At 37.5% G+C, this 26,361-nt stretch overlaps 1 protein-coding gene across 27 annotated transcripts in view; it reads right to left on the bottom strand.

The window, feature by feature from the left end:
• DLG2 (discs large MAGUK scaffold protein 2) overlaps positions 1-26,361 on the bottom strand; it is a 1,026,767-nt gene that overhangs the window by 503,632 nt on the left and 496,774 nt on the right. The window contains exon 1 of one of the 27 annotated variants that reach the window (XM_030042428.1): positions 19,396-19,751. The exons of 25 other annotated variants lie outside the window; for them this stretch is intronic. In XM_030042428.1, the coding sequence (XP_029898288.1) occupies positions 19,396-19,473 (78 nt within the window). In that variant the 5' untranslated portion in view covers positions 19,474-19,751. Of the gene's footprint in view, positions 1-19,395; positions 19,752-26,361 lie in introns of those variants that run through there. One more of the 27 variants, XM_041118544.1, reaches the window with a different exon arrangement.

Genomic DNA, 26,361 nt, shown 5'->3' on the forward strand with positions numbered 1-26,361 from the left:
TTTAGCACACATTGGGATTTGTCATTTCATACCTACAAGTGCGTACGCTTTGCATGTTGACAACTATTTCCCACATTAAATTTGCTGAAGTCTGTTTGTTAAACTCAGTAAGTATGGTAAGGCTCATACGAAGTGGATTTTTTTTTTTTTTAATGAGATCTTCACAGGGAAATTGAATTTAACAAGAAACTTGAATGAAAAAAGAACCTGAATGAGATTTGAATATTTTTCTATATATTCTTTTCATATATATATTTCTCTATATATTTCTGTACATATATTTTCTATGTATATATTTTTCTAAATATATTCTTTCTAAGTGTGAATTTTCTTGTTAGCAATCCACATTATAGTATTTCCCTAGTAAATAGTAATACCATATCAAATGACTTTAGAGTTGGATGTTTTTATTAAGATTTATTGTGAGTCCCATGTATTTCAGTTTTTGTTATCCAAGGGATGGGAAAATTTATATTTCACAAGGTTTCTTTTTTAATTTTTTTCTTAAAGAAAAAAGTTTTAAACATTCATGTGAAATTTTGATCATTCAGGACAGGAGCCATTCTGAATTACTGACTGATTGCCTATTATCTGCTCCGCAAAGAGAAAGTTTAAATGATGACAGTACAAATGAAATGATGAGTGATGAATGATCCATGTCATGGATTTACTTTTACAACTCTGTGTAATAATTTATGAAAAATATGCCTGCACATTAAGAAAAGCCATCCAATGGTAACTATCTTTAATGTATTTGAAGTATTGTAGTATCAATTAAACAAACTTAGGTTCTGCTCACAACTTAACTGTATAAGAATATTAATCTATATACTTATGATTTGGTGCTGGTGATAATGCTCCTCTTATTAGCAATTACAGAAAACAGCCTGATGCCAAGTCTTCCTTACTGAATATTGATTAATCACAGTAAGACAGCAGTATTCATTTTACCATATTTTTAGTGTTTTCAAGACTGCATGAAGATACTTCTATTATCTGCAAAACCAAAATCCCTGCTCTTTATAATATGAAACATGGGTTTAAGAACCACAAAAGAAAAAAAAAAAAAAAAAAGAATCTAGGCAGACTGGCAAGACAAAAACCACAGGAAGCTTGGGACAGCCTCAGTACATCTTTATGGTAATTCAGTGAAAAATTACTATGCACCGTGGTAGAAGACACATAACTATCAGAAAGAGAGAAAGATGCATAAAGGACCATAGGTTCACAAAGCACTACTAGAAAAAGATTCTCCACACAGTGTTTATAATGCAGATTGTCATCATACAGGAACTCAAACAAAAAAGTTGCAACCACTCATTCCACTTCCTTTTCACATCAGAGTACAGCTTGTAAGTCTGACTTAGCCTGACCTGCTCCAATGGGGATTAAATCTTTTGGCTTTAGAAGATGTCAAAGGATCTGTCCTTCTGAAAAGTCAATACCTCAGTGTTTCAGGATAATACCCTAAAAAGCAGACACTCAAGATTTTTACTCAGTTTTGAAGCTACCAGCCAAGGTTATTAAAAGAATTTTACAGTGTTATTGCCCCAGTCCCATAAAATAACAACCGGGTGACTGGGTGGGATGATCAAACTATTATTGCTGATCTCTTCTCCCTGATATCCAGTGACAGGACATGTGGGAATGGCTCAAAGCTGCACCGGGGGAGGTTTAGACTGGACATCGGGAAGCATTTCTTTACCGAGAGGGTGGTCAAACACTGGAACAGGCTTCCTAGAGAGGTGGTCGATGCCCTAAGCCTGTCAGTGTTTAAGAGGCATTTGGACAACGCCCTTAACATGCTTCAATTTTTGGCCAGCCCTGAATTGGTCAGGCAGTCGGACTAGATGATCGTTGTAGGTGCCTTCCAACTGAAATATTCAATTCTATTCTAGACTGGTGCTAAATTATTCTATAAGAAAATATCAATAGGCTGTCAACATCCTACATGTTCTGGATAACATTTCAGAAACATGGTTTATCAGTGCTGGAACACAGCTAAAGCATCATGAAATTCCCCAGACTTCATTTTTTAGGATATGGACGGGCCTAGATATTATCCAGCTGTCAAAGTTTTCCTTCAGAAATAACTTCTTACTTCTTATGCTGCGCAAAGAAGAGGAAGTCTTGTCAGCAAACAGGTACTGTTGAAGCCTGGGAGTCTCAAGATCGCAGCATACCAGATTTGGTCAGACTCATCAACTGAGTCCACTTGCAGACTTGCCTAAGTGTGCACTCTTCAGCTACTTAGTTGCATGGCATCCTGCTGCCTGATACAGCTGGCTCTAGAGCAATCCCATTTGTCAAAATACAGTTTTTCAAAAATCTGGTTTTTGTTCCAAGACAAAATGAAACACAAGTTTTGCAAATTGCAGAGAGATTCTCACAGCAACTACAGCATGACATCACTTGACAATGCTTCCAACAACAGAGCAGTAGCCTGAATAAATTATTTTTTTTTAAATATTAAAGCAAAAAAAAAAATCAATAAAAAAATTAATCAAAACTATTACCAGGAGATATTTTCTAATGGAAAAAAGTGGTTCACTGAACATACTTCCAAATCTGAATATGGAACTAGTTGAAACACATGCCAATTTACAGTCATTATAACTTTGCTTACTAAGCACTTTGCTAATCTGGTAAATGGTCATGTTGAAAGTATAGCTGCTTTTTTAATCACGGTCTCTAGTGACAGATAATCTGTAAAATAACTAACCATCAAAGATCTTTCCCCAAGCTACCAACCTCATGTGACTAAGGCAGGCCAGCATCTATTGCCAGAAGTACTCATGGGTATATCTTTGCAATGGTCTGGTTTGTTTGTCCTTTAATAGCCCAGCCTAAACGAATAGTTACCCATCAGCATTTCAGCAAACTGGGTGCAACTTTTGGCACAGGCTCAGCTCAAGGCTCATATTCCGGATTCATAACAAGATCACTTAGCCTCTCTATCACACTTGTTCCATTAAATGATGAGCAAAACTAGTCCAAAGCACTTAAATTTACTCAGAAAATCAAGGGGAAAGGGGAACAATCAAGAAAGTCATATGACTATTGAAAATTATCTTTCACTCACTGGGGTTCTGATTCTGTCATATATGATGAATTACTGTTTAATCATGCAATTTTTATTATCCATAACTCATGAAAATTACTTATAATTTCTTATAATTTAACTAAAGTATGTATTTTTCTCCTTAGGACTACAAGTTTTTCTTTAGACGTATTTTAAATATTTGGGAAAACAAATATTAACAAGTAATGAAAAAGATATAACTAGTGTTATAATCTGAAAAGGGAAGAAAACATTTTAATACAAGAATTGACAGGTCCTTTCTTTGAAGTTGCATATGGCAGGTCCAAAAAACAGCATCCTGCTGTGCATTCTCAGCATCTCACTTTCCTCCACATCCGATGTGTCTCTTCCCAGGTTGGGAGTTCTGACCCCTTCATTTTGCTGATCATACTTTTGCTCAGGTTGCCAACAACCTCCTACATTATAAATTTAAGGGCATTTACACAGTATCTTTATTCTCAGAAATGTTTTCATGCATTTCTATCCTACCTTACAGATTTCCAGTTTCCCTTAGTGACTGCCTGCCTCTGCCACTTCTGTGGTTGTTCATGCTCCAACGTTCTTGCTCTTTCTCCCTCTTTTCTGTATAATCTCCCTTGGTTATATTTTGCCCTTTCCTGTTCTTTCAGCTGGCATCTGTAGTGAACTTTTGTGCCTTCTTCTTAGGTCCTAATCTATTTAATTGCATTTAGCTGGCATGATTCCAAAGCTGAACTCAATATTCCTGTTTCTAACTCCTGTCTTTTACTTTACTCATTTTAATTCAGCTCTCGCAGGAGCCTGAAATATTATCTGTAAACAAAGTATTTCACCATGCAACCCACTTCGCACTGTCTAAACACGCTTCTTCCAAAACAGGGGAGACTATCTGGCCAATTGGCAGTCATACTTTACATCCCTGAACATAACACCCTCTCATACTGAAGAAGGAAAATTTAAAAACCAAACTCCACATCCAAAGAAGCAATCAAGCAAGTTTGATTCTGCGTTCTCTTCTTCCCTGTCTTGTCAGCTTCTCATTCAATTCCACCTCTTCATCATCTTTAATATAAGAGATTTTTAGAAAAAGCAATTTTGTCAGTGAGTGGATTTTCTCACCCTGATTACTGATAACATCTCATCTTCGGTCACATCACCCATTCAAACTCTTCAGACTCAGCAGCCTGTTGGAAACTGGTGCCTACACTACAAAGGCAAAAGTCATTCAATTCAGCCTGTTAACATGAAATAATGTTTTCAAGTTGGAGACAAGTAAAACAACTGTAACAAGTGGTCTCTAAAGGTCCTGGTAAAGTCAGAATCTGACCCGCAAAATTGGGCTGATTAATTGATTGAAAAAGATTATCAACTCTGTATTTTTGAGGGGGGGGGAGGTGTTTTAATCAGGGCCAATGAACTGTCAGAATGGAGAGTTTCATTAGCAGGAGTGGAAGGAAGGAGGGATGAACTGCATGAACAAACTACAGCCAGGCATCTGCAAGGCATCTTCATGGTCTGTCTTGAGACACTTAATCTAATGAAAAATTGTGGGGCCTTCAACATCATGACTAGAGCAGAAAAGATAAATACTATGGAACTATTGCCTTCATTAACTCCGTTGCAACCCAGAATCAACCCTGTATTTTCTTTTCAACACCACTGTACTTTCTTGCTTTCAACCCATCTCAAAAAAAAAAAAAAATAAAATTGACAATTTATTAATTTTGCCATAATCAAGATAACATTTTTCTTCATTAAATTATGGGCTTGAAAATCCCCATACTCTTCAACAGAGTAAAAAGCTCCTTTATTCTGTTGTCAGTATCAGAGTCTGAAGTTGCTTCAGCATGCCATAGTTAAAAGAAAAAATAGGAAATTTTTACTGTGTGGTCTAACTGGCCAAATTTATGTGAGGATAATGAAAGGAAGGAAGGTGTCAGGGGACTAAAAGAAACTTTTAAGAGATGCATGGGAATGTCACTAGCAAGCACAAGATAATGGAGAACTTGCTGAAAGCTGGGATGGAAAATACTAAACACCACTCCACCTGGGAAAAGGAAGGGGAATACAGTGTTGCCAGTTTTTGCAAATTGCTCTTAAGTCATAAACATACTGACATAAAGGCAAGGCTCTTTGTGAGAGGTCTTGGCAAAGAGACAATTCTGAGGCAAAAGCAGCTAGGACAGTGAAAACTGAGTTAGTATTTAGCCATGTACTCCAGATCATATATCTCCCTCTTTCTTGAAGTTCTACAACTTCTTTTATACATACAAATGACATGAGCTTTTTTCTTGGAATTCTTCATCTCCTGCTTCCAGAAGATTTTTCCCTTGTATAAGATATAATCATCCTTAGCAGTAATGAGGAAAGAAAAAAAAATCTGCATCTGAGAAGCAGCCAGGTAGAGCTGTGATTAAAGGTTGACATTTTTACCTAGTATGCAAGATTAGATTTTCCATTTTTATACATTCCCTGAAGAACAACTTGTACAGATTTATATGAGTTGGCATCATTCTGTCAGTTCTCGGTGTGGCAAATGATTCTGGAGACTGGACCTGAATTTCCTCTATCAATAAAATACTTGAAAATGAGCACAACACGTAAGCCAAACCTATGTCTATTTTTTCTTGGGATCTGCTTGGAAGAATCCCACGGGATACAGTCCTGGATAGAACAAGGGTCCAGGAGAGCTGGTTATTTTTCAAAGATCATCTCCTCCAAGCTCAAGAATGATCATTTCCAAGATAAGCAAGGTTAGCAGGAGGCCTGCATGGATGAAAAAGGAGCTCCCAATAAAACTCAGACATAAAAAAAGAAGCATACCAGAGGTGAAAGCACGGACAGGGGACCTGGGAGGAATATAGAGACACTGTCTGAGTATGCAGGGATGGGGTTAGGAAAACCAAAGGCTATTCAGAGCTAATCTGGCAAGGGACATGAAAGGCAACAAGAAAGGTTTCTATGGGTACTTCAGCAGCAAAAGGTAGACAAGGGAATATGTGGGCTTGCTGCTGAATGGGGCAGGGGACCTGGTGATACAGTATGTGGTAATGGCTGAGGTACTCAGTGCCTTCTTCACCTCACTCTTAACTGGTAAGACTGGCCTTCAGGAATCTCAGATCCCTGGGAACAATGGGAAGGTCTAGAGCAAGGAAGACACCCTCAGCAGAGGAGGAGAGCCAGAGTCTTCTCAGTAGTTCTTACTGACAGGACAAGGGGCAATGGGCACAAACTGAAATACAGGAAATTTCCCCTTAAACATAAGAAAGTTTTTGTTTTTTTTTTTTTTTTTTTTTTTTTGTTGGGTTTTTGTTTGTTTGTTTGTTTGGGGTTTTTTTTTTCTTTTTTTTTTTTCTTCTCTGTAAGAGTGGTCAAACACTAGAACAGGTTGCCCAGAGAGGTTGTGGAGTCTCCATCCTTGGAGATATTAAAAACCAGGCTGGACACAGTTCTCAGCAACCTGCTTTGAGCACAGGGTTGGACTAGATGATCTCCAGGGGTCCCTTCCAACCTCATCCATGCTGCTACTCTGCAATTTCTTTTTTTGGCCTTTCCTGCACACATTCACCTTGTTCAAAGTAGAAAGAACGAAATTACAACAGCAGTGTCTCAGAACTTCCTGAACTTTTTTCTCTGCCTCTCTCAGTTTTAGCATTCCGTTATCCTTTTAGCCTTAACGTACACTAACATACCCTTGTGAGCCTTCTCTCTTTAAATTAAAAGAAACAGCATTTTTATATACATACAGTATAATAGGAGAAACTCTTAATTTAAGATGTATACTCACAGTATAGGCAAATCCCAAACCATATATATCCTTTAGAAAAAGGAACGCCTTATGGCCCAATGAATAACATGTCCTAGGCACTGCCATAGCCGAACTCCTGGAGGTAATCTAGGAGGGTTTGCAACACTTGTTGAAGGCAGTGCTTTTCAGTACAAGCTTTGATTGAAGAAAGTAGCTACACACTTTAATTTAGTGCTTTTCTGAAAAGAAATCCTCGAAAGTGATAATGAAAAGAAATAAAAAAGCATCCGGAGGGACCACCACATTATAACCCAAGCACCAACATAGCAATCACATTTAAAATGCTTTAAACAGTTTGAAAATACTTTCTATTATTGTGGAGATTTTCACAGATGCATATTTAAGGACGAGAAAGACTCCTAAGAGAATTTTATGTGACTGCCTGCAAAATTTGGGTCATAGACACCCATCCCATAATTCCTTAAACATCACACTTCCGTAGCTTCAGCAAGAAGCTACTCTTTAGAAAAAGATCTAGCCTTTACTTCCACTAAGTATAACTATAAAAACCAGTAGAACCATTAAAAGCTTTTATAAAGATAAACTTTTAAGTGTATTTGACTAAGACTTTTCTTTTGATTTGACCTTGACTAAATTGAAAGCACAGAGAAAAAATTACAGTGAATGCTAGATGTGAGCTATACTAATACCTGGCTAACTGCCTCTGCTGTGAAAGCTCTTTCTATTTTAGTAAAATTTTATGCACAAAAGCATTTTCCAGAAACTGATGTAGTATGTTCAATACATTTTTATACCTAAGCTTAATTACAAAAGCTTTTTCATAATAACAAATATTGTCCCAAGCAGAGACTATATTTAATAAATATGCTTATTATTTTCCTTAATGAAAGCAATGTTTAAAAATTGTAGGTAATCCCATTACACTGTACTTCAATTATACAGCCCAGCTCTCCTACCCTCCTGCTGATAGAAGACTACCTCATCTTAGTTTCCAATTATATACATTAAGTCCTTCCAAAACCACCTTCATTATTACACACAGCATGTTTAGCTCTATCAGAGAAAAAGCTGTAATTGGGAAAGAGCAAAATGCGTTTTCAAGCCTAAGATAATCACAAGAAAAGTTAATTATGTCAATTAAAATAATCTTCTCTCCACTCAACAAATATGACCTATTTGTACAGAGAAACACAGCAGGACAGGTTCTGATCCTTGAGAAACCATGGTATTTCTACTCAAGTGATTCTTACCAGAAAATTTGTGATAGAGCCAAATTTTTACATTAAATTAGATTGTAATACAAGAATGGCCAAAAAGGACTATTGGATGAACCCAGGGGAACCCTCTAAAACACAAACCATAATGTTTCACATACACACCCCAAATTAAACCTAAGTATTTAAATTCTTGGATTAAACTTCTACTTTCTAAAAGCAGAAGAGAACTACTGACAGAAAATGTCCTGGAAAAGTATGAAAATACAAAAGGTAGACACAAGAAGTAAAATACTGCCAATTGTTCTTGGTGAAGAATTTCATCTCAACATCAGGAGGGCAACCAGATGAAGCTATGAAGTGTTGACTTCAATTACAGTCACTACCTCAAGTCAGAGCTTTACGTGTTGAAGATACTGCTGCATGTAGCAAAACCAGAGCTGTTCACCCCAAACAGCATTAGAGAAAGCAGCAAACAAGAGGCTCACAGATCCTATAAGTGCACAAGCCCAACCTCCAGGCCCTCAGGTTGTAGAAGGACGAGCAAGATGTGAGGCATCTCTCCTTATCAGCTGTTTCTAATAGTTAATTTTCCTTCTTCTGCACACTGTACCTTACTTTGACATTAAACTTGTTCAGCCCCAGCCACTTCACCACTTTTTGGAATGTGCAAAGTTTTCAACAGCCTGCTCCTTCCCATATTTTCACAATGTCTAATTGTAATGGAAAAGCTATTCTGTCCAACCCTAATTTTGCTGTGTTGAGCTTTTTCCATCCCACCTCCCAAGGACTTATTTAGACCATTCTACTTTTGAACATTTCCTAACATTTTTGTTCTTGTTCTGTGGGCACTAGAAATAGAAGTAATATTCTAGGGAGTATTACAATATTTCTACAATGCCACCATAAACTTGCTTTAAGCCAGGTAGTTTAGGTAGGTCTTTGCTTATGCCAAATTCATATTTCTTTATCTTACAAATTCCTGGCAATTTGCTGCTTAAAATTTGTACTGACAATTTGCGATATGACAGGAAAAGTCAAGTGCAAGTATGCTGCAGTTTAGAAAGCATTTTCAGTTTTCACAGGGAAACGCTTCTTCTCCTAGAAGTTCCAAAATCTTAATTTTTTACCCCGATTTGTCTTTTCCTTATCACTTGGTGACTTTGTCAGAGAATTGGGATCACTGCCAAAGATGTTTACCTCAATTTTGTTTCCAGTCCTAAATTAGATTCCTCCTAAATACTAAATTAGATTATTAATCAGTTAAAATCTAAATCTTCATTATTAATTTACTAGAAACAATACAGCAGCTTGTAAAACATTTATGCAGCAGTAAACGGAGAACCACTTTGCAGAGATCATGACATGCTTAATTTACTACACGACTAAATATTTAATTACAAATGGTAGCAAAGCTGAAGGTGCTCTGTTGAAATTAAACAATCTTTTAAAGGATAAAAGTCTTACCTGTAATGTGGGCAGCAATGGTAAATTTCTAAGACAAGTGGTGGGAAACATGTTCCCTTTTGTGGGGTTTGCCCTTACCAGTTAAGTGAAGAATCATGTACTTGGCTATCCAGTTTGCTATTTACTGATAAGTCTGTTCCCCACAGTACATTCAACAGAAATAATTTTAAAATGGCATTTTAAATTAATTGAAAACACAATGCACTTCACATGCCAGTTAAGATAAATAGAATTTGGAGCAAAAAAGCATTATGTTCTTTTGCACAGCTTATTTTTTGCATTTACAATGTCATAGTCTTGATTCAATACCTTCCTTGCTAACAGTACCATCTCTAATTAGAGTAATGGTATTTTACCTTTCTTGTGCACATTTATGCAATTCTTTTTTTCAGATTCAGTTTTCAAAACCTCCCAGGTACATTTTTTTAAATGCATTTGCATGTATACATCCAGATTTACGTTAAAAATTTTGGCTTATAAGCACTGCAAAAAATTACATACAGACCTTTTGTAAAGTCATCTCAACATGGATATATCCTTCCCAGTGTTGAACCTGAACAGCGGATCATGATATGCAGCATATCTATTTAAGGTGAGCTTTCAAAACAGATTTTCTTACGTCAATAAATGTAGCTGAATGTTTCAGAAGTTGTTAAATGTATAGCAGGATGGACAATAAGGAGTTCTGTTTTTCTTTTTAAAACTATTCCTTCCTGTTGTCTCACTGACTCAAACAACATGGCTCTCAGAAGAGGAAGGCAGGGACTTTTTTTTTACCCTTATGAACAATGATGAAGGTGAAGAATGGAGAGAGCAAAGCAAGATAGGCTGAAGGAAGTTAAGAACAATAATAGCGTGTCCCATTTCAAGAGGAAGGCTCATTCAATAGAATATTACACCAAACAAAACAATGATCAGGCTATAAGCGCAGTCCTGAAAACAAAGAGTAGCAACAGGATTGCTTTCACTTAATCTTGAACATCTATTTCAAAACAGCAAATTGATACTCTTTAACTGTCAAGCTGCTTTTATTAATAATATAGAATATCCTGACCTTTTGCTACCTTATAAAAGTACATGGCAGTCTTGTCAAAAATAATTCACATAAAATCTTTAGAAAAGTTGTCAGCTAAGAAAACCACAGCTATGTATACATTACTCATCAGCAAACTGGAAAACTGTATCATATTTAGAAAATGAGTAAAACACATTTTTCTACATCTGCCTTATGTCTCAAGGCCAAAGAATATTTCCTAGATTTATAAAATTGCATGCTATAGCTATTCAAGACTCTAAACAGAATAAAGAAGTATACACTTGGTAGCAGGCCTCTTACTACACTTCAGCACCCAATATGTTATCCTAATGATATGACCTTGCTTCTCAAGGTCACTTGTAAGGTAAACTTTTAAAAAGTAAGTGATATTACGGTATTAATCAATCCATGCTCAGTTTAAACATCACTGCATGGAATATAGAAGAAGAACTTAATGGAAGACAGGCTGAAAAAAATTGGAAAAAAAAATCTTAGTCTAGGACTGAAATACAAAGTTTTCGGGCAAAGTTTGCTGTTCAAATTCAATACCAGTTTAACAACAACAAAGTTATTGCACTGCTGAGCTTCAAGAAAGGCAAGTGATAGCCTCAGACTAGTTAATACTGGCTAAGATTAATTAATTGATTAACTAATAGGATAGCTGAACAGAATGAGTCACTCTGCATAGTGCTGGTATCATCTCCGGTCATCTCAGAAGAGCTAAGAGTTGTGCAAGCTGTGTAGCTTCACATACTTTCTCTGTATCTAAAGGCTGTCACTTCTGAACAGATTTGCAATATGAGAGGGGTGGGAAATGCGGGGAAGCTTGTTTTGCTGTTTTCTGAGTTATATGTAAGCTGTTGTGAAAAAGAGCTTTGGTCTTCAGAACAGTTTGTGAATGCTTCACATGACATTTGGGCCCCCTTCCTGGTGGTAAAAACTCTCATACCGCACGTACTAGCTAATCCCCGTGATTCTTTCAAATTGCTCATCTGAAGCTGTTAATATATATTAAAGCTGTAACCAAGCTTTCCCTGACGTGCATCAACATTTTAAGTAGTGTATGGCAGAGAATTTTTTTTGCACCGTAAAAAAAAAAGTGCCTCCTTTAAAATAAACTGTCTTGGGAATCATACTACATGACAATAATTCTAAATTTTACTAAAGCTGTTTGCACACACACGTTTTTGGCAGGGTGCCTTCCAGTGGGAACAAGTTACATACACTATATGGGCCATTACAGCTTGTATGTATTAAAAACATGTAAAGTATAATTTGATAATCTACCTTAGGAACTAGTGAGAGAATTCTCATCTCAGTTTTCTCCAGGGACTCTAATGCCAAAGGACAGATTGTTTCTTGTCAGTGTTTCAAGCTGATCTCTATTTGCAAACAGAGAGAGTGATGCCAAATGCAGTTCAGAACGCAAATCAAACACTATTTTATTATGAGCTGTTTTGAATTGCATATGCAGGACAGAGAGGCAAGTAATGCCAAAAAAAAAATCCCCCAAACCATACTTGCACATTGTATAAGCCATTTTCATAATATACTTGAAGACTGCATAAAAATGCAAAGAAATAAAACAATTCCAATAAAATAATGAGCACCTTATGAATTAAATATTATATTCACAATGTTACACACTGGGATTTAACAGAACATGATATACAATGTAGACCAAGTGTGGAAAATCCAACTAAATTTACAAATGCAGTAGATATAATAGTTTTTCTCTTTAAAAAAAAGAAAACAAACCAAGGGGGAAATGATAAATTATGTATTGAATGAAAACAGGACAAAGAAACTGAGAAAATTTTTTTCTTTGAAAAAACAAGGTAGCTTGTAGCCAATGATAATAAAGCCACTTATTCATTAGAAGCAGGTCCAAACTGATTCCATTTGAGTCACAGCATGAGCACTCAGAGTAGCAATTAACGCAACCATCGGTGTGGCAGTTGTTTTCTGAATGTCTTCCTGTCTCTTGGTTTTGTTTTCGAGCAAATAAGATGAAATTTACCTGGAAAATTTACTTAACCTGTTTCTAAGATGATCACAACACCGGCTAAATCAGTCAAAGGAAAAACTGTTTTAAGTGACATGCTGTAGACACCTATGGATCACGAATTAAACACCTTGTTGTACCTGACAAGCAAATACATAGAGCAGTGTGTGTGCCAGAATGACAGCGCGTGGGGGAAAGAGGAGAGGCATCATCAATGTATGGCAGCCAGCTAAGATTAATTTAGAGTCCTCTTAGATTAAATTGACGTGAAAGAGAGAAGATATTCTGTTCTTTACAAAGAGACCACCCATAGCTGATTAACAGATATTTCATTAATGAACAAAAGCTAATTTAAACAGGAGTAGCCCTTATTGCTCATTAATTGCTACAGGTAGGTGCTGGGCCTGTGCAGATGGAATGGGCAAGAAAAACAAGAGCAAAATCCCTCACAGATGAAAAAAAGAAAAAGATTACTTTGAAATAAAGGATTGCAAAGGATTGCCTTGAGTAGTTTACTGTTGATCAGTATCTTATTTTAAAACATCACTCTTGCATTTTTGCAAGATTAGTTGAATTTATTTATTATTATTATTACGGTGATTGCGAGGTGGAAGTGAGTTATAAGCATAATAAATCTCTACTTAAGCAGCTTATCCCTACTGTTATATATTAATCATGGTGCATATGGGATTATAACCAACTGCAAATAAAAAAAAGGGGGGGGGGGGGAGACTTGAGTAGCTATATGTTTATGTATTAAATCACAATATAAGAAAATGTCTTAGGATTCCAACTGTGCTAAAGCAAAAGGCACAACAAGCTCTGGATACAGGAAAACTCGCGTATTTTTCTCCACACAGTTACGTGTTAAAAGATAAGATCTCTCCATAAAACTGTAAAATTGAGCGCTTACAAAGTCCATTTGAAAAGATTTCTCCAGGGGTCTGAGATAGCTCCGGTATCTGTTCGAACAGGTAGTTCTACAAAGTGACGCACTTTTGTCATTCCATTGAATCTGCTCAACGTGGGCCCTCCTTTGCCCGAACACAAGGAAAACTATCCATCCGCCCTTACAGCGTGTGGCAGCTACACGAGATGTCCCTTAGCAAAGAAGTCATTTCACCTTAGCCAAGGCAATAACTAAGCCTGCAAGTTTTATCACTTCATTGCAACCCCAGTGGGCTGGAAATAATTTGGTAAGCTCTGGTTTGAAAGAGAGTACTTTTTAGCAAATCTAAGGTATACATGCAAATATTAAAGCAAAGAGAGTTTATCTTGTTTGGAATTAAATATATATATATCTAAAAATAACTTAAGGAAAAATGTGTTTATCTGGTATTATGTTTTGATTTCTTAATCACATAGTTTCTATTCTATGTTGTGAGTAATTACTGTTTCAAGTGAACTTCTTATCTCTTTCAAATTAGATTGCTGGGCAGCTACTTGTAAACAAAAATGAAACAAGCATACATAGCCTAGAACAGCCTACTCTGCAATTAGCTACATTAAAATACAGATATGAGAATCATCTGGATATCAAGTGTCATCTTGACATGAAGAGTTAATTGTTGCTATTGCCAGGACACTGTCAGAAAAATGATTAAATATGCCTCCATTTACAGACAATTTTTTTGTTACACATCTCAGTTTTGTTAACTTCTTAAGGCAATGTTTCCCGTCTTTTGCAAATATTTCATTGTAGGCTGCCAGTCTACTAAGGATACTCAATTTACCCAAAACAACTCTAAACCCAAGCACATAGAATGAAAAGCCATCTGCTGGACTATGTTCTACTTCTCTAGTCTACACTACATTACATTTAAAACTACTCATTTAAATTGATACTGTTCAGTTTGTGAATGTCACTTCTGGGTAATCTTTATTTTTATTTACAACTGATAGTTCAGAAACTGCATGTTTTTTGTATCATTATACATACACCTATTTTTAAAGGTTAAATTGCTTCTGGCTTGAATTAAATTAATTAAATTTAAATAAATGACTTAAACTGGAATGATAAACTAAACCTTCTGGGGTAAAACTTATGTATTTTCAAATGCAGGATATCAGTTCTTAGAACTGATAACACCATAAGAGCACTTTGATATCTAAAAGATAGAAAGAGAACTCTAACAATATAATTTGGTAAAATGATGGTGAAAGTGAACTCATTTAACCACTTTACATGGGTCCTGTTGTTTTGCTCCTAAAAATGATGCACAAGGAGAAACCTCCTTTTAAAGTGATTGTGGCCTTCAGGTGTAAAAACTCAACAACATAACTAATTCTAACAGCGTTTAAAATTTGGGTCTCATGGTTGAAACACGTTCCGCTTCTGAACAAGCAGAAGAAACAGTATTCAACTTCCCAATTGAAATTAAATGATAGGGTGACTTTGGCAAGTCTTTCCTCACTTTTGATATTGAACCTTCAAACCCAAATTCTGTCAATATAGTGAAGCATTATCAGAAGCTTTTTCACACTGCTTTAGCTCACCCTCTCAGATCAACATGATTAATTGCTCAGTTACTTTTCTGTACCTCTTCCAATCATTTAGAGTACTTATTTTTATAGCATAACCACATGCAGTTAACATCTCTTGATTTCTGCTTGATTGTGGTTTAATGAGAAAAATTCAAGACATCAATCTTTGCCTTAAGTTATTCTAGTTCTGATGTTCAAATGATCACATTTACTCTCATAACAATAATCCTTTCATGTGACAAACTCAAAGCATTTTAATACCTTTAATAAAACAGGTAAAAGCAGAGCTGCCTTGAAAGGAGTTCAGTTGTTTTCAGGCAATCCTAGTGGCAAGCATTCCCTCTACACTAAATATCTAGCTACTTGAGGGCAAGAGTAACACTAGCAGTCAAGCCAAGACAACCAGATTGAGATAGAATTTGTAGATTACAACTGCAATATGTGAGGCCAGAAAAAGTTTATTGTTTTTATTAGGCTGGATCATAAAGTATAAGGAACTTTGACATGCCTGAGTTTACCATGGCAGAATAAGAACATTAAGAGCCATTAGTAGGCATTTTACTTATAGAGATAAGAAGTTTTAGCCAGGACTGGTTGGAAAAAAAGAGTTCAATTTTTCAAAGTTTTAAGGTTTTTCAAAATATTTTGTTCCATTTCTGAATTAAAATAAGGCTTTTCAATATATCATAAAAATATGACTCAAATAAAAAAATACTGATGCAAACTACTTAACTTGAAAGAACCATTATCATCATGGTTGGGACACCTAAGGCTGCCATTCATTCAGTTCCTCCCAGCTATCTTCTCTACAATCCAGATAAAATTTTAACAGTAAGACTTCATGTCTGGGTTTTAGAAGCCTAGTATGTACCAAGAAGTCCTTAAGTTATGTGCAGGAGTCAATGAGACAGTGCCCTAGCACAGAGCATGGCTCATCTGACCACAGCCTCCAAGGAAATGTTAGGCTGGAGGGGAAGCAAGAACTGGAAATGCAGGTCGGGAGCAGCACTGCTGGCACTCAACAGCAGGTACTGGTTTGAGAGAGAAGAAAACCAGCCCAGGAGCTGTGAGGACAGGTCCACCTCCTCCCTTTGGTCTCTCCCAACTCTTTGCCACTTATTAGCACCCTTTACCCTTTCCCTTTGCCTTCATCAAGCCCCCAAAATAGGTTCTCCAGCACAGGGCAAGTTCTGGCTCCTGAGAGCCCCCAGGCCTTGGGCTGCAATTCTGCAGGGCTCACAGTATCAAGAAGCATGTCCCACTCATTTTGGGGTGATCTGTATGGCAACTTTCCCAGAGCAGGGACTGCCATATTCAGGTACGGGAGACGAGGAGCTGGGAGGTGTAGGGAGATGGGAGGTACGGGGAGGTGGGAACTTCAGCTTCGAAAAAGATGGGAGACCTCTGGAGATGCTGGGGGCCAAGCACTTCAGAGCCCACCCACACCTCCACAACCAGACACCCACATGCAAGAGGGAGCACGCACACCCAGGAGCACCACACGGTCACATTAATGCCGCCTTAACTCTTTCCACAAAGGACTGCCCCAATCATCCTCCTTTCTCTTGCCTTTGCATGCACCCCCCGGCACTGCATTCTCCATTTTGCACCCTGGAAACTTTGCTTCCCTAAACAGTCACCCAGGAGATAGAGGTTCACATCCTTCCTCTGCACAATTCAGGCCCAAACTTCTGACATTTTAAGGAACTGCACTGTCAGGTTGTGCCCGTGTGTGTGTGTGTGTGTGTGTGCACACGCGAGTCCATGCTATCACCCTCTCTGTCATGTCCCCTCTCTATTTTCTTCCTGGTCCTAAGAAAACAAACAGGCTTATACAAATTTTCTCTTTCTTAGAAACACTCCTTAAAAAACATTCTTGACTTATACTTGTCCAAAGAAGCTAAGCATAATAGAAAAATCTGTTATGGAACCGTACTCTTCTGATCCACACTATCCAGATTTTAACTGCAAGAAACTCTTTTTGCACACATAAGCTATTAGAAATTATTGCTGTATGTTATTACCTCCATAAGCACATTAAGAAAACAATGTTTAATTCAAATCACGCACACAGAGAAAAAGCTAATTATTCTTCCAGAAAAAAATACGTAAGGTAAAACTGCATAATAATTTGATTATTCAACCATTATACAAAAAAAGACAAAACCAAAACAAGCCATGCAGTTAAATGTTATTTTTAATTTACTTTTTGATAGACCTGCTTTCATATCTGTGTTCTCCTGTTACCAAGGTATTGTACTGAAGATGTCAGTGTTGATCAGCTTCCAATCATCAATAGCACTTATTGAAATAGCATCTTGCTAGGAATGGGATTTTCTGCCTTTGCTGGAGTACACCAACACCATTGATTTATGGAAAAAAATTAATAAATTAAATAATTAAAAGTGAGCCCTGACTGTGGAATAAAGCTCCAAGAAAGAAATTTTATTTTTTATATAAGGCAATAAGTAAACATTTTACAAGATATTTTCTTGTATACTTATTGTCTTCTGGCAAAAATAAAATTCCCTTGCACATATGCTAATAGCATGCTCAAGAAATGTTCAAAAAAAGTGTTTTTCTAAAAATTATGAGGTATGGTTTCAAAGCTTGAATAGCACGGACCTCAGTTGTCTTGATTATTTTGAAAGTCCTATAGAGCCTAATAAGTAGCATTATAATAGATTTATACAGAAATATTTCAAATACCTTAAGACAAAAAAGAAAGAGAGCCAAAATTTTTAAAGCATTACTTTAGTCTATGTTACAAGACTCAATAGAGAAGAATATATTTTCTTAGTGAATACTCTAGTACTGTTTTATGAAATTTTTCAAGGTTATTGGAATAATCTACACACATACACGCTTTAAACAACCCATACTAAATCTGTTTTTAAAGCTGCTGCGTGAACCCCACTGTGTCAGGAGTGGAATGTGTCCACTCATCCTGCCTCTGTCATCTTGGAGGAAGCCTGAAAGCCAACGTTCCTCTGGAGGGAGCCCCTCAGGACTAACGAAGATCCAGTCTGCAACTTTTTTTCCTCCCATAGCAACACACAAACAGCAGGAGAGTTTATATGATGCTTTCTTTGTTGAAGTATGATTAACGACAAAGAAAGTTTGACAGTCCCATGTATATCTATCTGCATTTCTATTTTCCCTTATTTTCCACTATTATTTGGATAACTTCCCAATGGCTTGGACGTTTAAAATTTCAAAATTACCACACAGCACCTTTTTAACTACTGGGAATAGTTTGCAGAAAAAGCAAATCTCTGCCCACTCTCCCCTCCCCAGCCATAAACAATGTTTTTTTGCTAATAATTTTCTCTAGGTGAAGAGCTTTTCAGTTACAAAGGAATACAGGCAATGGATAATTACTTAGTGGATTGGTGGCTGTATTACGTAGCATGACATATCAAAGAAATAATAAAGCAACCCATTTATAAATTCTTTGACTACATCAAAGACAGCAAGGAAAAGAGGAAGCCATCATTACCAGACTAACGAGGTAACTTTATAACATTACATTGAAGTTTTTTCCCCCCAATCTAATGCCGAGTTTATACAAGAGGAATTAGTCCCATTTTGAAAATGGTTTCTGTGTTAATTTAGACAAAACTAGAATGCAGGTCTACTAACTAAATGCTTTCTATATTTAGAACAAAGGGCAACTGCCTTGATATCCCCCAATTATCATTACTGCAAATTCTAAAAGAATTTAAGTTTTCCTCATGGAGAAAGAAGGCAGAAGAATCTTGCATACAAAGACTTCCAGAAAACAGCTGGTTAAACATAGCTAAATTTTATGAGAAGAAAAATATCGTAAGATAGTACTGACCATTTTTACATACCTATATCTTTTTTAAATAAAAGGGATCCATGCTGCAGCACAGTTTCAACAAGTATCATGAAACAAATTTCCCAAACATTATAAATGCTTAACATGTTATTACATTCTCATTGGTCCCACACTAGAAAAAAAATGTACAAGCAGCAAACAATCAACGGCTGTTTAAGAGCCTAATATTGTACTAGTAAAAATAATGCAGCACAGCAACAAGTTCACTGGAGTGCTCCCTTAACACACAACATGCCAGATGTACAGCTGTTTATCTTGCAAAAAAAAAAAAACAAAACAAAACAAAAAACAAACCAACACAGGACATAAAGACTTTTGAAAGGATCTTCTCCCCGGTACTGAATAACATGCAAAGTATTCAAGGATTCTTGCGTGAAATCATGAATAGCAATAGGTCGTTTTTCAGGGCTTTAAAAAAAGCTAACCAGACACACGACAGGATGCCAGCAGGCAGCTTGCATGAGACATAAGGCTTTATATTCCCACTAGGAACATACCTTCTCTGTTTTTGCTTTCCTGGCGTTATGCACAAACCTGCGTCCCAGCTTCTTGGCATACCAGATAGAGGCAAACATTGTAGTGATGAAGATTTCAGTCTGAATATGCAGCACACAAAAAAATACCAAACAACTTCCCCCACAACTGAGATACAAATCTAATGCTGGTTAAGGTCTCTCAACTATGCTGTTGCTTTGTCAGGTCCTCTCATGCTGCCTTCTGAAAAAAAAACAAAAAACCACCACCCAGTGTGGCCAGTCTGCAGGTGTATTTACATACTGCCAGCAGGAAGTCCAGGGTGAGGCATCTTTGCATCCAGCTCACATCCAGTCTGCTAAATGCCTGTCTGCAGTTCTTTAGCACTGTCACCACAAACTACATATGTGTCAGTATGAAAGGAAGCTGCAGTAAACTACTGTAGCAGACAGCTCACCTCCTCTTCTCCTGTTCTGAAATTTAACTCCTTGGTTCTCTTCGATTTGCCAGCATGCAACAGAAGCAGCAGCAGTTCAAGTATGAGATACACAGCACTGCAGGAAAGGAAAGGGGTACAGAAGTGCCAAAAATAGAAATGTGTATTAACTGTTAAGGTGAAGGAACAGGTGTTTTACGTGTTTCAGTGCAATTAAGATATGAAAGGAAAACGGATTTTACTTTGTTCTAGTGGTTTGGGATCTATTCAGAGATATTTTTGTTACCTAGTTTCAGTTTGCAACAGAAAGACATCATAGCTGTTCAGTTCACCTGCTGATGTCATACATGCTTTGCTGAAGAATTTAAGACTCACTCACGGACTTCTGTTTTCCTTTGATAATGGCTCCATGAAATAAAAACCTGACATATTTCCTTTCAAATTAATCTTTAACTTCTGCCCTACCTAAGCTTGCCTTTTCCTTTAATTGCAAGTTATTTTACAGTAGGAGTTGAGAAGTGCTTATTATGAATTCTGATTTTTGCAGTGAAACAGCAATGTAGTATTTTCCTTTTGTCACATACTTCAGCTTTAACCCCTGCACCTCTCTTCAGTTATAACCTCTAAACAATAAGCAGAAACATACTCTTTTGGCTCCAGACATATGACTAACCAGATGTTCCTCCCGCCAGAGGCAGTATCAAAGCTGTAAACTTCCAGGGTTTATAGCTATGTATTGTATTTTGTAGTACTTTGTATTATAGGGCAAATCCTGACCCTTGCCTTCCCACCTACAATTGTGGAGATGCCAACATGTGGGAGAACCACTGCTGTCTTGTGTGCAGGATCGCGTTTGGGATGCACACATCCAAGAATAATTTCTGCTTTGCTATTCTGTGGTAAAGAGCACATCAAAATTAATAGATGCACGGCAAAGGAAATACAGTCATAGCAATCTAGTATAGGGCTCTTGGAGTCAAGGAAACACTTTTTTTGCCCTAGGATTTTCAGAGAATGACTGAAACTAGTTTCGCCAGGGTGCATGAATTCAAAAGGGAAAATATTCCACTCCCACTTAAAACTTACCCAGGACATCCAAGTTACTGGAGCTGGATGGTATTGTCCAAGCTTTGAGCCTGAAGGCATATACTGCTCAATTCTGTTAAGATTATAAAGAGTTCAAAGAATTCCTTCAACATATTTTAAAATGGTAAGTTGGTTAAATAAATTGAAATTCCTAGACAGTGACTTTTTTGTGAAGGAAACTCCAAGGTATATGTTTGGGTTTTGCTTGACATCTAAAACCTTCTGACAAAATATTTGGTAACTGGTAATAGTTCTGGGAAGAGAATAGTTTCTAATTACTTCCAATCCAGACATTTAGTTAATCCTGGCAGTCAGAAAGTTAAGACCACAAGACAGAGTAAAATCATGTCTCATCTGGAGTACAATTAATACAGAAGAGCTATTTGTCCATAACAACATTCCAATTCTCTGAACTATAGGCTGATAGTAAGATGGATTCTCCAAGGTGCGAAAACCTTTATTACGACACGTAGCAGACTCACACCACTCTCCACATTTGTGGGATGACAGAGTGCCCTATAATGGAGGGAAGGAAGGAGAAGGAAGAAAGATGGCCTGAAAAACTTAGGAAGAAATCAGAGATCTTGCTTCTAGCTGGGATGTCACCTTAAGGAAACATGGTTGGGGAAAAAAAAAAAGTGCAGAAAAGGAGAAGCGACACCATTATGCAGCTTAACCAACACTATAAATGTTAAAGTGAGAAGAACAGAAAAAAAAATATCTTACGTATTATATGCATAAACAGTAGAACACCTCTCCCACTCTGCACCCATGCTTTTATGAAGAGAATAAGTATAATTTGAAATCATTGCACTACAACCAAAAAAGGGTACATTCTCTCAAGCAACTATTTATATAGTCTTATGTATATTCAGCTGCTGAGAAAATCGAAGGAAACACTCATTAAACAATAAAACTTCCTTTTTATGACTTCTATCATCAACATTAGCAGCTTTACTGAACTATTTATTCAGGAAAAATAGGGAGCAATAAAAAGCCACAATTCATACCACTTAAAGGAAAAAAAAAATAGAATACATTGTTCATTTAAGGAATAATGGCAAAGCAATAGGGAGGTAATTTTCTCCACCCACTGAAAATGTTAGATCAGGAAGAATAAATCTCGCCAAATACCTAATCCTGATTCTAATCAGAAATGCATTTTAACTATTTGCATGCATTTGCAGATCTATCTAAACACTACACTACAGCAATGGCCAGACTACAAGCCATTTTCTTACAGCTCCATCATGCAGTAGTCTGCCATACATTGTCAATAGCAGGTTTATTAGGTCTGTACTGGTACCCAGGGATTTTATGATTATTAATATTTTACTGTAACCATAACGAAGCCTGCATTTTACAGAAGTGCTACAAGCCGAGCTGCTTTAGAAGAAGAATTGGAGCTCCCAGCTGCTGTCTGCTCACAGGAGTAATATGTACTTTAGCTTGCTCACTGAAGTGCTACATTACAAGGGCAGGGAGATGCATGCAATTGAGCAGCAATATTATCACAGACAGGAGATAATCAGTTCAGAGCAAATTTTACAAGGGGTTCCTTGCTGCGAATGAGTGGGTGGTTTTCAGTAAACCAAACCACATCTATACTATACATTAAATTGCATTCTTGTGCCTCTATGAGAATTGGTCTTACCACAAGTGGACACATGGGCATAAGCATAAAGCAACTACGGTGTTGAATCCTATTATTTTTATGACATGGCTCCCCAACATTGCAAGCAACGGCAATCGATGCTCAGTACCGAAACAGATGGTCGTTTCAGACACCTTGCCAACTGTTCGTATGCACTGAGTATCACCGGTATTTCTGATGGTCAGCCTCCTCTTTCAATTTTAACATTGCTGTTTTACTTAAGCAGCACATGGGAAGAAGTGCAGCTTAGCTTTAGACAGGGTATTAATCTTCTCTTGTTAAGGGATAACTCCTCACAGCGCACACGTGGGGTGTCAAACTCCCCCTCACACACCTGTGGTGAAGATAGATGTTAGCTGTAGATTCTGTTTCTCTCCTACCTCTATCTGAACATATACACACAGTAGTCATAAAATGTGATGACAGGGCCATTTAAAATACAAATACAGTTCAGTCATAAATAATGCCTTTCTTGTAAGAATAGGAAGACAGATGAAAAGATTAGTCATTCAGGGTTTGCAGAACTCTGTTTCCAGTGAAATGGACAGGAGACAGAACAAGTTAAAAGTGAAATACCAAAGATTTAAAACAATTACTTTGCTTCAAGGTTTATATGTTAACACTTGGCAAAGCTGTGGATACAGGAACAGAGCTGGTCATGTGAAACTAAGGTAGCTAGCTTTTTTTCTTAGTTCTAGGCAACAACAGATATTGATTTGGCTGACTGTACAAGCAATCATTTCCCATCCCCAACACAACTAATTATCTTACACAGTTATGTGATGCCAAGACATATTATTTAATGACCAGAATACTAGGAAAGGCAGGAACCTTAATGATGCTATTTCATCCAGAAGATCTAAATTTTAAGCATTCAGACCTTACAGTAGTTGAAGTAGATGAAAGTCCCGAGGTTTTGTATGGACCTGTTTTTTCATTCTTTGCTATAAACAGAGGCAAATGGACAAATGTTCCTCCTCCTATTGCAACAGGCAGTATTCTTATAGCAAACCCACAGCCGCTCTTACAAAAGGGGTAGTTACCCCCATCGGCACCACCAAAACCCATTCTGACTTCTCTTTTGGCCAGGGCAGAACCCACTCTGTTGTAGTTACAATACAGATTAAAGATTATCATAGAATAGAAGCATAGAATTATTTAGGTTGGAAAAGACCCTTAAGATCATCAAGTCCAACTGTTAACCTAACACCGCCATGTCCACCACTAAACCATGTCCCTAAGCACCACGTCTACACGTCTTTTCAATACCTCCAGGGGTGGTGACTCAACCACTTCCCTGGGCAGCCTGTTCCAATGCCTGACAACCCTTTCGGTAAAGAAATTTTTCCTAATATCCAATCTAAACCTCCCCTGCCTCAACTTCAGGCCATTTCCTCTTATCCTATCTCCAGCCACCTGACAGAAGAGACCGACCTCCACCTGGCTACAACCTCCTTTCAGGCAGTTGTAGAGAGCGATAAGGTCTCCCCTCAGCGTCCTCTTCTCCAGGCTGAACCACCCCAGTTCCCTCAGCCGCTCCTCATCAGACTTGTGCTCCAGGCCCTTCACCAGCTTCGTTGCCCTTCTCTGGACACGCTCCGGCCCCTCAATGTCTTTCTTGTAGCGAGGGGCCCAAACCTGAACACAGTATTCCACGTACAGTCTCACCAGTGCCAAGTACATAAGTTTGTACTTATGACATTTTCTACCACTTATGATGTTTCATAACAGATTTTTTTTTTTTTTCATAATAAAAATTTTAAAATTCTGTCACTTAGGCCTGAATTTTAAAGATGAGTAAACCTGGGTTGTTTAAAAGCTAAATGCTTCCTTGGAGCATATTGGCTGGAATAGAGTGTAGTAATTCTGAGAACAGTCATGTATCCTGACAAAGAAATGTTGCAGAGAAGGGAAGGGGGGGGGGGGGGGGGGAAGCAGCAGCAGAAGATGAAGGAAGATGGGACAGAAATGGAGAAAAGAAGTGAAAATGAAATGCTGTATATTAAGGATGGCAGAAGTTCATGCTCTTCTCTTCCAATTTAAATTTTTCTACTCCCTTAATATTTCTTGTGCCAAATCTTTTCTCTTTAGAAATTATGCTTTCAGAAACCCAGCTGTGACATTACAAGTTTGCCCCAGGTCTAATTTCCCCTTAAAACACAAGATAGTGCATGCAGACATGTCCTCTTTCAGCTTTTCTGATGTATGGCAGAACTGTCTTATAGCAGAGGGCTTGACGAATTTCATACACAATGTCACAGGACTCCAGAGCAGTAAAGAAATAAAATGCAAGCATTTCCTCCTGTGGATCTCCTTTAAGTGTGAGGCCCCAAAAATTGTGTACCTGCCCTCTGCCATGCAATTATCACTTCTATTTTTCTACTCTTCTATTATTTGATGTGGTAGATGGCACTCAACCCACTACGTGTGGCACAACAGGTCAAGAGAAGAGAGGATGAGGTGGTGTGCTACATAACTGCAGGAAATAGAGCTTTAACTGTGGAAGCACAAGAAATAGTAACGCAATAAGTTCTATGCTAAACACTGAGACTCAGCACATCCCTGCACACAGGGATGTATTCTAGCACTTTATAATATAATGGCATAAGACAATGTTTTATGCCAAATTAGGCAGTTTTTTACTCTTTTATTTGTTAAGCCTTGGAATAGAGACAAACCTAATTATGGTACTTAATTTTGATTTTAGAAATTGATTTTCCACTCTAGTTTATGCTGGTGCATAGTAAACTCTAGTGAGTCACACAAGTAATATAACAACAATTAGCAGCCTTAAAAATAAATAAAAACTTGAGAAATGCCACTTTATTCTTGTCTTTGTCCCTAGTTCAGCACAAATTGCTTCCTGCTTCACCTTTCTGATAGACATTTTTAAGTTTCTTCCTGCTACATTAAGAAATCACAACCAAAATGGTGTATAAAATCCTCAGATGTGCCATTATGCTTCTCAGATTCTTGTATCAAATCAAAGCACAGTGTATGTAGTACAGTTATGTATTTGCATGGCAAGTACTCCCACAGGAAATAATATAAACTATAAAATTTATCCTTGGGGAGGGAAAAAGAAAGAAGGAACCACACATTGCAAGCAGTGCTGTTGTGTGTCACCAGTGCATTTTGCAAGGGACTTGCCAAATATAATCCTGATCAAAACTGAATCCAGTGTGGAAACACTTCTATTACTGCACTGTATATATGCCTGCTGTCCTGTAGTACTTAAGTACTTTTGTTTTCTTTGTACTTACAAATGACTCTGTGTGATGGTGGACTATTATCTCTGTTTCAGAAAGGGATGAAGGAAAGCACAAAGGAATAACTTGGTAATAGCCATACAAGAAACTGGAGAATCTGCAGGCTGCCTGGGAGCCCAAAATCTCCTCTCCCCCAGCATGTGGCCACAGAGTTTGCCATGGCCAAAGCCAAGCAGAGGTGGCATACGCCCTCCCTAACTCACTCCTATGCCAGTCACAGCTTTCTCTCTGTCCAGAGCAGGCAAGCAGCAGGAGGGCTGGCAATGTCCATTTACCTACCCGCAAAGACCAATGAGATATATCTTTTCCATATGATCTTGTTTTAGCAGCAGCAAGTGAAGCAGCCTTTAATGAGCTGTTCATTACACTACTAATCACAAAAGACCCCCCCCAAACCAGTTGCAGGCACAAGCATGGGAATATATATCATCCTATCATAAATATTATTTTATTCCTGGCTGATTACAAGCTGCCTTCTCTTTCAAAGCCCTCTTTAAATCTCACTTTTACTTTAGCAGTCCCAAGAGCAAAATTAAAAAGTCAT

The sequence above is a fragment of the Aquila chrysaetos genome, chromosome 19 (genome assembly GCF_900496995.4).
Source record: "Aquila chrysaetos chrysaetos chromosome 19, bAquChr1.4, whole genome shotgun sequence".
In the NCBI taxonomy this organism is placed as follows: domain Eukaryota; kingdom Metazoa; phylum Chordata; class Aves; order Accipitriformes; family Accipitridae; genus Aquila; species Aquila chrysaetos.